At 41.0% G+C, this 14,630-nt stretch overlaps 1 protein-coding gene across 7 annotated transcripts in view; it reads left to right on the top strand.

Annotated features, from left to right (window-relative positions):
* LOC116047816 (plasma membrane calcium-transporting ATPase 1-like) overlaps positions 1-14,630 on the top strand; it is a 102,150-nt gene that overhangs the window by 79,924 nt on the left and 7,596 nt on the right. For all 7 annotated transcript variants that reach the window (XM_035992803.1, XM_035992801.1, XM_035992799.1 and 4 more), the window contains 7 exons: positions 742-829; positions 1,619-1,725; positions 3,517-3,708; positions 8,429-8,642; positions 8,793-9,004; positions 10,186-10,293; positions 12,520-12,702. In XM_035992803.1, the coding sequence (XP_035848696.1) occupies positions 742-829; positions 1,619-1,725; positions 3,517-3,708; positions 8,429-8,642; positions 8,793-9,004; positions 10,186-10,293; positions 12,520-12,702 (1,104 nt within the window). The remainder of the gene's footprint in view (positions 1-741; positions 830-1,618; positions 1,726-3,516; positions 3,709-8,428; positions 8,643-8,792; positions 9,005-10,185; positions 10,294-12,519; positions 12,703-14,630) is intronic.

Below are 14,630 nucleotides of genomic sequence, written 5' to 3'. Positions count from 1 at the left end.
TGTCAGTTAATTATTTTTTTTAATCCTGCCCTACTTCAATTGTAGAGCATACTTACATTACAAACCTTGTCAGTGAACTATCAGGGCAAAAACACAAAAACATATCGGTCATGTAGTCCAGCCCTATGGTAGCTGGTTGCTGAGTCTTTAAATGAAGCCCAGACTACCTTTCCTCTACTATTAATGAATTATTGTTTTGTGTCCAAAAGTAAAAAGTTTCTCCATAATATAATTAAAGTCGAGGGTTATCTTTAAATTGGTCTATATCCACGACGTTCCACTTCCGGGATTGCTCCGGTGACGTAGGAAATTCCGCCGGATGCATGTCGTTTCTCCGATGTCCGTTTCCTTCCGCTTTCTTTGTGTTGTTGGAATCTCTGGTGGATTTCTGAGGACTATGGTTAACTGCTCCTCAGATCTCTGCAGGGTAAATCCAGACAGCTAGCTAGACTATCTGTCCAATCTGAGTTTTCTGTTGCACGACTAAAACAACTTTTGAACGTACACATGTTCCACCAAAACAAGTTCCTACCAGAGGCACAGAATGCTGTGTGGACTAGCCAGACCCTCCTTCGCAGCGCTGTGGAGGAAGGTCTGGCAAAGCAAGACTATCTTTACATTGATGAAGGTTTTATGCTTTCATTACTCTGGCAGGGATTGTAATTTCACAGTATTTGGTACATAGTGTTGTTGTGTAAAAAAGGATTTGGTGAAACTATTTTTCTTTCTCAAAATTCCTAGGTGGAACAAGAGCGTCTGGACAAAGTTTGGCCCAAACTGCGCGTTCTGGCTCGTTCCTCGCCAACAGACAAACACACTCTGGTCAAAGGTGGGTTCAGTATTTGACCATGTATATTGTTTAGGATGTTTTACTGCTGCTTACATGTTTATTTGTCTTTGTGTACCAGGTGAGATAGGTGTAGTTCTAAGCCAAGTCTATTAATGGTTGAACTCTAATTGAAGTAATCGTGACATGTTTGTGTTTTTAAATACATTTGTTCTTCTTTCTGTAATGTTCATTCAGTCACTCAGGGTTGCCAGGTCTGTATGACAAAACCAGCCCAATTGCCAATCAAAACCAGCCCAATGGCCAATAAAACCAAACCCAGACCAGAACTCAAAATATTCCCCTCCCAAAACATATTACACTAAACCTTATTCTGCTCTTAAAGTTCAACAGCATTACTATAATTGCCAAATGTATTGTAATATCTGCAAAGTAACACCCTGGATGTGTAGTGTAAATAGTGTACCAGCATTAGCAGTTTGCCCTTAAAGTTAATCCACATTGGTCCTACATTTTCCTTGTGTAATTAGATACAGTATATTATCATAAATAAATAAATCACTCTGCACATGTAGACCAATTCACTGATGCACAAACTAACCTGTTTTGTTGTAAACTGTGTACTAGTCCGTTTGCTGCTTTTGTTAGAGGGGCAGGTAATGGGCTGGGGGCACGTCGTGTGTGTGTGTGTGGGTCTGGTCTACCCAATCAGCGGACAAAACATTCAACCCGCTGCAACACTTTAAAAGTAGCCTAATTCGGCGTGAAAACCACGAACCTGGCAACCCTGCACTACACTGACATGGAGTATTGTTTTTTTTTGTTGATCAGGGATCATCGACAGCACGGTGGGCGAAACCCGACAGGTGGTGGCGGTGACAGGAGACGGTACCAACGACGGCCCCGCCCTCAAGAAAGCTGATGTTGGCTTTGCCATGGTAACCTCTTCCTTATATTTTCATCTTTTTTCCCACAGCTCTTCACTGCTTTACTTATCTGCTGCTCCAGTTTGCTCTGCATCATTACCAAAAAAGAAAGAAAAAAACCTTTGAGTTAATTACATGTTTAATGTAGCTATATATATATATATATATATATATATATATATATATATATATATATAAAGGCAATTCTCTCTAAACGTCATCCACAATAACTCTTAAGTTTAATGTCATGGATTCGGCTGTGAAATGGAAAAATATATCAATAAATATTGAGCTGCCACTGGGGTGGGGTGCCACTCTACTGTCACATTACTGCGCTTATTCTCCAAAGACCAACACTCACACACAGAGGGACAACACAGGGACTAATTGTGTCTTTTATACTTCTGATTTATATATGTCTAATATACAGACAATAATATCAGTCTTACATTCTGGTCACATGATATGTTACATGTTATAAATTATATATACATACATAAAGCTAACAAACCCTGGTCCCTGATCTCAGTCCTTTAAATATCAGTGAGTTTTATCCTATTTAGTGAAATATGCATATACTTTAATATATCAATACTAACAATTTTACAAGCCATGCTGCTGTGTTTTAGACTTTTGGATGTATTTCAGAAATCTGTTGGTTTTCCATTCATTGCTGTGTTGTTCATAAGCAGCACTCACCTGCCAAATTATGCCCAACATACAGTAGTGTTGAAAATAATAATATGACATGTCTCTCTAAGACATGTAGTGACTGCAATTAACCCTGTAAATAAAGGGTGTGAGAGCTCTGCTGGTTCAAAGGCTTAAATGCAGTCATGAACTAGCAGCAGCCCTGAGAAATACTGCTGAAATAGAGACAATTGAGAGAGCAGACACTGATTGAAACCTGAAGCAGTTCTGCTCACTGCCACAGTGTTTATCATCAATGAATGTTTCAGCTGATCAGAAAATACTCACAGTGTCGTTTCGCCCAGCTGACATCGGAGCACAAAGAGTCACACAAATGCACAAATGATCAGCTGATGTTATAGCCCATACTGCTAAATTGAACATCAGCTGTGTGTTCTTGTTGTGACCTTTGTTTACTGAGGAAAGCGTCTCCTGCAGGCTGCTGAGCAGCTGCTGTGCTGTCAAACACTAACGGTTCCTAAACACACTACAGAGGCAGTCTGGGGATTGAAACCAGTCACCTTTCAGTCCTAATGTGTCCCATTTGGAATATTTTCAGTTTACACCCAATTGTCCCAGTTTAATTATCACCTGTTCAGCTGGAAAACAGAGAGCGATCCACCTCTGTGGGATCCTTTTTTTTTTTTTTTTTAAAGGCTCAGTAATTTCCTTAAACAGCTGGTCACTGTATTTTTTTCCCCTCAAACATCTTTTTATTGAGCAATTATATTTCACATACATTACATTTTTGCATTCAAAGCTCTTTTTCATAGGTCACTGTAATTTTTAACAAACGTCACTTAAACAGGAAGAAATTGTGCATTTATTGGGGACTCTTTTCAGCGGTGGATTAATCCACATTTGGCGCTCTAGCGAGTAGTTGTGGCAGCAGGACAGTGTATGAATAAATAATAAATAAATAAACTACAATGTGTGTTCATGGTAATGAAGGAACATGTCACCCAGTGTAACAGTGTGGAACACTGATGGGTTTTCAATAGTTTTTGGACAACAATGGAGTACTATGGCACAGAGGAAGAAGCTGCTATATGGTCATTCAATCTAAAATCATGAACCAGGATCTGATCGTGCCCCTCTGCTGCTTCTTATCAGGGAATTGCTGGCACAGACGTGGCAAAGGAAGCGTCTGACATCATCCTGACTGACGACAACTTCACCAGCATCGTCAAGGCCGTCATGTGGGGAAGGAACGTCTACGACAGCATCTCCAAGTTCCTGCAGTTCCAGCTGACCGTCAATGTGGTGGCCGTAATCGTGGCGTTCACCGGCGCCTGCATCACACAGGTAGGCTGCAGGCTGCACACTGATGATTACAGCTCATGGTGTCATCACAGTTGCTCAGACAGGTCTGAGCTAACATAAGAATCTACTGGTAAAGCTGACATTACCCAGCCGGTTTGAACCAGTCCATTCCCTCATTTGTTGGTGTTTATAACTGACGGTTCAGTCTCTGTTACAGCTGGTATTTTTTTTTCTGTTTTTATGGAAGTCCCAGGCTGTCAATATCATCATGAAATCATTCAATCAAATTACAATTTTATTGTCCATTTGTGTGCACGTAATGTATGACAAAATTAAATTTTTTTAATCCAATTTTTGATTTAATGTTTGTGTAATTTTCTTAAAGAATACACTTTATTTTCACATCATTTTCCATAACAAACTCTGATTGGTGTGATCCAGCCATGGGCATAACGTCCTGTTTGGGGAAAAAAGGACATTTCCACTTGATTTTTTATTAAAACTGAACTCAAATAATGACTGAAATAAAATTGAAAAGTCCAGTTTACAGTTTCATTTTCAAGTTTAGGTTTCACATCATCTACCAATTTAAAAAAAAGTCCATGTCACACATTTCATTATCATAATGTCAGTGTTTAGCCTTGGAGTACACTGACAATAATTTGTCTGTGGATTTTTTCATTACATTTTTCATCTTGTAAGGAATCATTTTTTTAACATGACATTATTTTAAAGTGCCCATATTATAAAAAAATCTCTTTTTCTGGGATTTGGGGTGTTCTTTTGTGTCTCTGGTGCTTCCACACACATACAGACTTTGAAAAAAATCCATCCATGCTGTTTAGAGTGAGATACAGTTTCTGAATGTGTCCTGCCTTCAGTCTCTGGGTGAGCTGTTCAAAATCAGCACGGCTTGTGACGTCACAAGCCGAAACGAGCAGGCTAACCGCAACCATTAGCTCGTAGCGTTAGCATGCTAACGCTAGCATGCTAACGCTAGCATGCTACCTCGTTCTCAATAGCAAAGCACTGCTACAACACACACAAGTTCATCATAATCTACAAAAGAACTACTTACATGTGCGCCCCTCATTTAGAAGTCTCCCAGCTAATCCTGCCTTGTAACTGACCGAAGTTGTAGAAACAGCCTTTCTTTTACTGTCTATGGAGCTAGCTAGCTGACATGATCTACATCTGAGCTACTGGGCATGTGCAGTGCAATCAAAGATAGTACAGAAGAAGAAGAAGAAGAAAAGAGGTCTCACTCTGTAGCTAAAACAGAGACCAGCTGAAAAGAGGATCTGCAGCAGTGAGAGAGAGCACTGCAGTACAACAAAAATATGGTGTTTTTTGAAAATTAAACCATGTAAACCTATTCTGGTACAACCTTAAAATACAATATGAACCTGAAAATGAGCATAATATGGCTGCTTTAAGTTTCATATTTTGTCATAAATCCTCCACATAAATGGAAAATGAAATATCAGTTTCATTTTAGTATTGGCACCTCTGGACCTCTGTTTTATATCCGTATTAGTGGTATGACTCTGTGGATGGAAATGTTGATCGGTCCATTACTCCAGTACTATTTGATGGATTGTCCTGATATTTGGTTCAGACATTAACGTCCCGCTCAGGTTGAATTTTTAAAACGTTGGTGCCTTTCCATCATTAGGTCAATACTCATTTGTTCAACACCTTTCTTTATGACCAAATACTTGCAAAACTAATGACATTCCAATAAGGCTTAGCTGTACTTTGTGTTTACTGCTAATTAGGCCACCCCTTGTGACCCTAAATAAGATAAGCGGACAAGACGATGGATGGATGGATGGATGGATGGTTGGATGTTAGCATTGACTTTGTGAGCATGTTAGCATTTAGCTCAAAACACTGCTGTGCTTATGTCCAGACTCAAAGAGCCACTTGCACGTCTGTCGACTCTCAGTCTCGTCAACTAATTGATGGTTAAAATAAAACCTTCGGACACATTTAGAGACAAGAAATACTGTGTACTTTTTTGACAACTGGAAATCTTTATCTTCTATATTATCTGACCCTACTGCCTCTTGAAGTTTTAAACTTAAGGATGAGTTGTGGGCTTAGTTTGACTTCCTACAAGATATAGAAGTCAACTTTTCCTCCACAGACTTCAATTATCACCAGGATTAAATGTTCCATGTCTCTGCCATCAGTCAGCTGAATCAACCTGATTCAGGATGCACACGTTTGAATGAAAGCTTGAGAACAAATGAGAGTTGTGTAACGTGGTGGCTGCGCTGCATTCTGTTGGAGAATCAGTATTTCTACCTTCTCTGTAGATTTTTCATGTTTAAACATGAACTGTAGCTCATGTCCTGATAGTTATATTGAATGTTGAGGCTCACTGTTGTGTTTTCTGCATCTGCTCTTCTGCAATTTTCTTTTTGATCAAATTTCCACAGAAACAAGAACGAGAGAGTGTCTGAGCGCTGTGAGGAGAGGAGGCAGCCGTGTCACATTTTCTTTGTTTCATAATGTGTCTCTAATCAGGAAACTAAACTCCTGGCACAATAAAAAAAGAAAAAAGAAAAGTAACTAGCGGCTGTGTATTAAATGAAAGGCTCACAGCTGGCAGGACAGATAACTAACTGGGCTACAGAGTCGAGAGCACAAAGTAGGCTAAGATACAGCCTGAAACCATGGCAACACGTCGCCATCATAATCCTGCAATATAACGGGAACTCAGCAGGTCTGTGGTCTCTGTGCTGTGTTTATACTCACTGATCATCCGTCGCTTGGTCTCTGTTAGGCCACTGACATGTTGGCTCAGATCATTAAAAGATGGTGAACTGATTTATGTCTTTATTGTATGTACAGAGGAAGGTCTCTGGAGCATAGGGTCCAATAAAATGTGTGTAAATGCTTTTTCCTGCTTTTATATGCATTTAAATCAGTCTAGCAGACAACACGATGATATCATTGGTTATTATAATGGTAGTATGTATTTAAAAATATACATAAAATGTAAATCTCTATTTTTAAAGCACAAAACCTACTCAAATGAAAACTATCAATTTTACACATCAAAGTATGTGTTGGGGAGTACTACTGTGTGTGTAAAGGATGTTGTATAAAGCTGTTTTGGCTCCAGAGGGAGCTGCAAAGTCTTATAACTTGCCTCAAGTGATGTCACTTCAGAATCAGAATACTTTATTGATCCCCTCTGGGAAATTGTTCAGTTACACACACAGTCAAATTTAAGACATACTGTAAAGACTAAAACAATTATGTTGCTATACAATGTACAGTATACAGTATTAGTAGAGAACAGTATTCCACCGAGTAATTATTGCACATAATTGTCAGCGTCGGTCGGGGCTGAAGACTACAAGTTTAACAAATGGAGAGAAAGAAATTGGACGTATGAAGTTAGTAAGAAGTAAGCTTACCATCAGCATTAGCTGATTCAGAAACTTTTTAGTAGAATATTTCCTGTAAATAGAAATATGAGTTTCATTTTCTGTCCTGAAAAACATGCAGGAGAGGTAGAAGTTCGTACTTCAGTCCTGAATACTGTCTGCAAGTCTCATGGTTGCATATGGGCTCAACAACATCCACCATTACAGTACAGTACTTCAGTCAGGACCACTTTGTCAAAATAGATTCATCTGCAATTTGTATTTGGCGGTATGGCTCTGTTCTGGGGCCTCCCCGCACTTCTACGTGCATGCGTGGAAAGCATGAGGCAGGAAGAGCACACCTCCCTGCCCTTCCATGTGCATGTATGGAAAGCCTTAAGCGGGGAGAGCAGCAGTGCAGGATCCCTATAGGGTACAGAACAGAGCAGCATCAATGACAGAGACACGACATTGATTAAGTCAGACAACATGAATTTAAAAGGAAGAGCTGGGGTGGAGGTGGATTGCAAGCGCTAGCAGAGATGCAGCAAGGTAGGCTGGGAAAAGCAGTTTAAATAGAGCGCTCTATTTGGAAATCCAATCAAAAGAGGGAATCAGCTGAGCCATCAGCTGGTGTGCTGGCTTAGGAACTGTCAGCTATGAGCGGAGATAATGCCGAGCTTGACTCCATGACCTGCCAGAACTTACGCTATGCTTCAAATTAGAGGTGTGAATCTTCACTGATCTCCCGATTCGATTACGATTATCATGTCTTCGATTTGATATCTCGATGCATCACGATGCGTCAAATACATTTTTCTATTAAAGCCATATAGGATATTTAATTCAAAGCTTTTCAAGCTCAAAAAACAAAACATTCTGCAGTGCTCTAATACTAAATAAATTGGATACATAAAACTACAGCACTGAGCACATGGCACAATGGCCGATTATCGATTCAGCATCGTCCTTGTCCAACGATTCGATGCATCGATTATTTGATTAATTTCAACACCTCTACTTCATATGTGCCATTGGACATTGTGCTTCATTCAACTCACATGTCTTTGAATGTCTCCGAGTTGGCCCTGGGGTCAAAGGGCTGCAGACACAATGTCATGAGCTGACACTCTCAAAGTGGGTTGAGACCAAATGTGAAGTGAATTTTAGAGGCGGCGAAATTGCATATGAAGTCAAACCGCTGTTGAAAAACTGAGTTGAAGAGGCGTTTGTTGAAAAATGATTTAATTGGAGATGAAAAATGTTGCATTTATCCCCAAGCTGTATTACTCCAAATGTGCCATGAGGGAGGTGTATTAATGGTTGCGTTTCCTTTGTGTAAATGAATAAACTCCTGAACTCACACCCTCCCCCTCCTGCAGGACTCCCCTCTGAAGGCCGTCCAGATGCTCTGGGTCAATCTCATCATGGACACTCTGGCGTCTCTTGCTCTGGCCACCGAGCCGCCCACCGAGTCTCTGCTGCTACGCAGGCCGTACGGCCGCAACAAGCCTCTCATCTCCAGGACCATGATGAAGAACATCCTGGGTCACGCTGTGTACCAGCTCGTCATCATTTTCACCCTGCTCTTCGCTGGTGAGTTTAACAACTAACAACATGCAAAGGGAAAAAAAATCCAACTGTAGAAACCAGGCGGGTTACCTCTGTGGAAAAAATCTGTTTGTTCAGGTCTGTGAGATCTTTAATTTTTGGAATTATTCAGTTTATTATTTGTTTGTTTCTCAGGTGAGTCGATTTTCGACATGGACAGCGGCCGCAACGCTCCCCTGCACGCGCCGCCGTCGGAGCACTACACCATCGTCTTCAACGTGTTCGTCATGATGCAGCTCTTCAACGAAATCAACGCCAGGAAGATCCACGGAGAGAGGAATGTGTTCGAGGGCATCTACAGGAACCCCATCTTCTGCAGCGTAGTACTGGGGACCTTCGTCCTGCAGGTAACTCCACCACCACTGCAACCATCGTGACATACATCATCATCATCATCTACTGCAGGGATTCGCAAACTGTTTCTAACATACCCTTCTTTAAGAGATACATAGATTTAAATTAAAGTGTAAAACACGATGAAATTAGATCATTAATATAAATGGAGGGAGGAAGGGGATCAGGGAGTTTTACCAGCTGAAGATAGCTTCATAATTGCCTGGCTGAAGTTAGTTTGATAATCACAGGGCTGAAGCTAGGCTGACATATACACTAATCTGTGTCGATAAATCCCATTAAACGATCAAAATCAACAATGTGTTAGTCCGTCTCTCAATTACTTCTGACTTCCCTACTACTTTCATTTTTACTAAAGTCTCAGTTATGTACCTAAAATCGCTGGTCTCTGTAGTTTTTAATCAAACCAAGAAACAAAAGGAAATAGTGCTTTTTTGTGGGGAGTATTTTTGAGCAGTGAATTAATCCACATAAAGTGCTCTAGTTAGTATTTTGGAGCAGCAGGAAGGTGTATGTGGGTTTGATTCAAAAGAAACTACAGTGTGTGTTCGAGGTAATGAAGGAACATGTCTCCCAGTGCAACAGTGTGGCTGTGTTTTAGTTTTTTTGGATAATGAGGCTCTACGGCACAGAGGAAGAAGCTATATCAGACTTTGGAAACACACACAGACACTTGTTAGTCGGATCAATTCATTGTTAGTCTGGACCTACACATTGGATTTGTTTACAATAAGAAAAGAAATGGAGGTTTACTCCTCAACGCAGCGACCTCGGGCTCGACTCCGCCCTGCAGCCCTTTGCTGCATGTCATTCCCCCTCTCTCTCCCCTTTCATGTCTTCAGCAACTGTCATGACTAACTGACTAACTGTCACTAACCCCCACCCCCTCCCCCAACCATCTTGTCGGTGATTGGCTGGAGTGGTTAGTTGTATTTTGGTGCACAGCCTGTGCCCCTACTGTTTGTTTGACGTTTACGACCCCTGTGTTGTCTCCCGAGACCGGGCTTTTTCACAGTGTATTCAGGGGGCAGGCAGCTAGCGGATCAAGGAGAGATGCCTATGATTTTCAGACAAAAATGAAATCACGCTGAAACCATGCAGGAACTCATAGTGCACCTTTAAGACTGAACCATTACTCAGCTAACACGTCCCGTACGTTTCTTTTCCTCCTCAGATCATCATCGTTCAGTTCGGAGGGAAGCCGTTCTCCTGCACGGCTCTGACCATCGATCAGTGGCTGTGGTGCGTGTTCATCGGTGTGGGAGAGCTGCTGTGGGGACAGGTAAGACCAGAACCAGAACCACAGGTGTTTAGCTCTGAACAAACGGCTTCAGAGCTGAATGTGGAACACCAGCTTGAGCTCTGGGAATAAACACGTACTGGGGAGAAGATCAAGAGGTGGATACATCAGGTCTGTGGCAGCAAACTGTTGCCTGTCACACTTCTGCTGCTGCAGGGTTTCCGTCGCGACCATCGCTATGGTAATGAGCGCAGCACATGAAAGCAGCGCGACTCCCATTTACATGCACCGAGGGAAAACAAACCCAGCATGTCAGTCCCTCTGTGGATGCACACAAACGCACCGTCACATGCAAGATTCTGTTAACATGTACACACACAAACGCACACACAGGCTTAGAAAGCATGCAATATAGAGAGAAAAAAAAAAGTTCAGTCACAAGAAGCCTGGTGGGTTCAGTTGGAGGGCAGAGACTACAGAGAGACAGAAAGATGCTGACAGAAACAGACTGATCTGAAGTCTGTAGTTTATTTTAGAGGTCTTTTGTTTTATAACAGAGCGAGAATGTGACAGAAATGTAAAAAGCCGATGTGCAGCTGCAGCAGGAGGCTGGGTGTGTCTCTCGCCTCTGTTCTTCTCCTTTAATCCAACAATAATAATTTGATTAATGATAATAATAAGATATGTAAACATAATAATAGTAATGGAAATAAACAAACAAAATACATTGTGCAAGGTTGTCCTATATATTGGATATATTCAGTTTATCGTTTATGTAACTTTCAGTTTGTGTTGATTCTAGCGGCCCCTTTGGACAAAAGCGGTAGTGTTTTTACCACACCTTGCTGTCATAAAGGTCTTTTCTTTACGGTGCTGCATTGCCCACTGTATATTACTGAGTTAGCATTACCGGGAGGTCATATAGTTGTGATGAATGTTTTGCAATGACAGAAAATCATTCATTTACAATAAGAGAATCTGTTACAGATGCATCGTTTCATTTCAAGTGTTGCATACGGTAACTTAGCCTACTTTGGATGTCTCGTGAGCTAAACCGGGCAACGTTATCACTGTCACGAGCCAGAGCATTAAAAGATTGCTGTAGCAACTAACAAAATAATGATAGTAATAACTTAATATAGCACATTTCATGAAACCCAAGGACACTTTACACAAGTACAGGGAGACAAAAAGAAAATAGTAGGCCAACACAAACACGGACTAAAATGAATAACACGCCCGCGCTAAATGGAAGGGGGACGTAATTTAATGTCGGCTACAACGTACAACCACATCTCTCATTGTAAAGTTCTTTTATGAATGAAATTGCATACCTGAGGGCCAATTCGGGGTCAGTTTTGAATCATTTACAATCCCGTAATTGTCTCCATCTGTCGAAATCCCGACCGAGTGTGACTCAGGTTTCGCTCGTCGTCTTTCACTTTCCCTTTTAGCTTTTAGTCGTTCAATTTTCTTCTTTTCTGTGATGGTCCTGCCCCAGTATCAGCCATAACTACAACAGATAACTTCTAAAATAACATTAAAATACAAGATAAAGAAATCTCCTGCTACCTTTTACCTGGCTGAATACTCACTAACACAGGCTTTTCCAGTGTAACGCCGAAATCTGTGACCCTTCAGAATGTGTTAGTGTAGCGCTGTCTACCTGCCGGGAATCATTTTGTGACTTCACAGGAAAAATCGGACCTGAGCAAAGGCATTAATAAAAACGATATAAAAATAGCGTGCTTTTCACCGTTAGCCTTGTCTGACACAGTTTCAGAAACATTTAGAATGTACGTATAGTTACTTTAAGGAACGATTGCTTTTTGATTAGGAATTTTACAAGTAATATGTAAAAAAAAAGACCAAAATTAAGGTGAATGAAATAAAATGAATAAACAATTGAGGTTAATGAAATTTCATCCAAAGAAAGTCGTCAAAAACTTTCCCCGAAACTTAGAAAAACCTTCCTTCATGATGCTGATCATGGTAGATCAAGCACCAGAAACATTGGATCCTACATTTCCCATAATGCAACTGGATAGCATCTTTTTTTTTTTTTTTTTTTTTTTACCCTTGCCTGGTAAACACCAACTTCTTTTAAACTCCTCTCCTCTGGTTTGAAATGCAGACTTTTTATGATAAACATATCGTCTCCAAGCCCAAGCTTGATGCTAAGTAGAGTTCATATTGACTAGTAAACTGACCTCAATGTGTAAAATCGGTGGAGTGATCGGAGTGATGTTTAAATGTTTACATTCTCAGCTGATCTCGGCCATCCCCACCCACCGCCTGAAGTTCCTGAAGGAGGCGGGCCACGGCACCACCAAGGAGGACATCCACGAGGAGCAGATGACGGAGGGCGCCGATGAGATCGACCACGCCGAGATGGAGATGAGGAGAGGCCAGATCCTCTGGTTCAGAGGGCTGAACCGCATCCAGACGCAGGTACGCCCACCGCACAGTGACACCCAGCACACCGCCAAGACCAGCTTTACCTGGAACTTCACTTTTCGTTTCATGTTTTTTTTTTCTGATATCACATTTCCAAGGTGGTGACTTAAATAGCTGTTGTGTCATAATAGCTGCAGAAAACATCAGTTGCCATAGTGATGCAGCGGGCTCTGGAAGAAAAACTATGACTTTTTGGAGTTGTTTATTTTTTGTTTTCATATTAGTGTTTTTGCAGAAAACAGGTAAACACAATATCTTGATAAGAATTATGTCAAACAAAAGATCTTTTAGTTGTTATTACAAACTAGAGAAAAGTAGCAGGTTAAATGGTTTCTGCAAACCTCGGAAACTACCAGCAGTGATGTTAAAAAAAAAACTGCATACATGCACATACATGATGGTCTATTGCACAATAGTTTTCCTGTCCTCAAGAGAGAGAAAAAAAGGCATAAATACTGTATTTATACATAACCACACTAAGCAGCTAATAGCATGTCTCCACTCAGAGTTTATGTAACTGAGAACCAGAGGGTGAGGGAGAATAACATGTTTCTTGGATTAGAGGTTGGTACTTTAGTGTGGATTTATTTTGCTGAACTCTGAAGGAAACTACTAACCTCCTAGAAGTGAAAAATGTTTTTGGTGTGACATGCACATTTGATGTTCACGTTGTATATTTGCTGCTCACATGTGTCAGGTCAGACTCTGAAATAGAGCCGATGAACTGAATTTTAAATCCAGTTCAGACGAGCTGATTGGTTATTTGTGTCTCTGAATGGAGCTTCATGTCGAAACCGTCCTCCACATTTAACATGTTCAGCCACGTGTTTGTGGTAAATTAAAACACAGTAGAGTGTGTGGAGGTAAAACCGGAGATATTTAACACAGACACTGTAATTGTTAATTTCACACTCTGCTGCAGAGCTTTAGTACAAAAGTTAAAGACGGCATCCAGCGTGGGACAAAAGGCTCACTGGATATTTTTATTCTTCAGCCAGTCGGTGTTGGTGGTACACAGCAGCACCTTCACAGAGCTGTCTTCCCTTGTGACTCATCTCACAGTCTGAGACTCTGCTGTGTGTGTGTGTGTGTGTGTGTGTGTGTGTGTGTCTGTGTGTCTGTGTGTCATCCTCCTACAGGATACATCTACACTCACAGAGCATTAGCATGTCCACAGGCAGTCCTATTTAGTCCCTATGGGGTTCATTAGCCTTGATGCTAACACCCACCTACAGTAACAACAGCCAACGCTCTGCTCTCTCACACACACACACACACACACACACACACACACACACACACACAGTCAGAGAGGTCAGGTGTTTAACTCTCAGCAGTGGACTAACTTATAGTTATTGTGGCCGCAGGATAAACACATCTGAATTCATAACAACTGAGATCTTCTCCTGGTCTTGAGTTTTTCTGTTTGGCCCTTTGAAAAAGTCTCAAAGACTCAAACTAACAGACAGAATATCAGACTTTACTGGTGTCTTGTTCCAAATGTGTTTTCCAGACACAACCAACAGTATATTAACAGTAACAGTATCTGGCTGCAACAATCACATTTACTTTTTTATTTAAAGCAGCTATATATATAAATGTTTTTACAATAAATATGATGAATAAATGACATCTTTTGCAAAGCGGCCAAAGAAAGGTTTAAAAGCTGAGGTTCAAAGCTCATTCTTGACCTGGAAACAGTAGCTTACAAACCGAGTTAGTAGCTGGATGAGAAGTTCTTAAAAATGGAAATTTAAACCTCTACAATTCAATGACAGCTTTGCAACTCCACCTGCCTTATAAGCTCATGTGATACGATCTGAGGCCACAAAACGGACGGGCAGGTGCAGACCTGAGATGGAAACCCTGATTCTGATGCGCAGAGTGTCAGAAAATAACCTCCACCTGGCCTTCGTGAAGCC

The sequence above is a fragment of the Sander lucioperca genome, chromosome 16, assembly GCF_008315115.2.
Source record: "Sander lucioperca isolate FBNREF2018 chromosome 16, SLUC_FBN_1.2, whole genome shotgun sequence".
NCBI classification, from domain to species: Eukaryota; Metazoa; Chordata; class Actinopteri; order Perciformes; family Percidae; genus Sander; species Sander lucioperca.
This window is presented reverse-complemented; position numbering and strand designations above follow the sequence as displayed.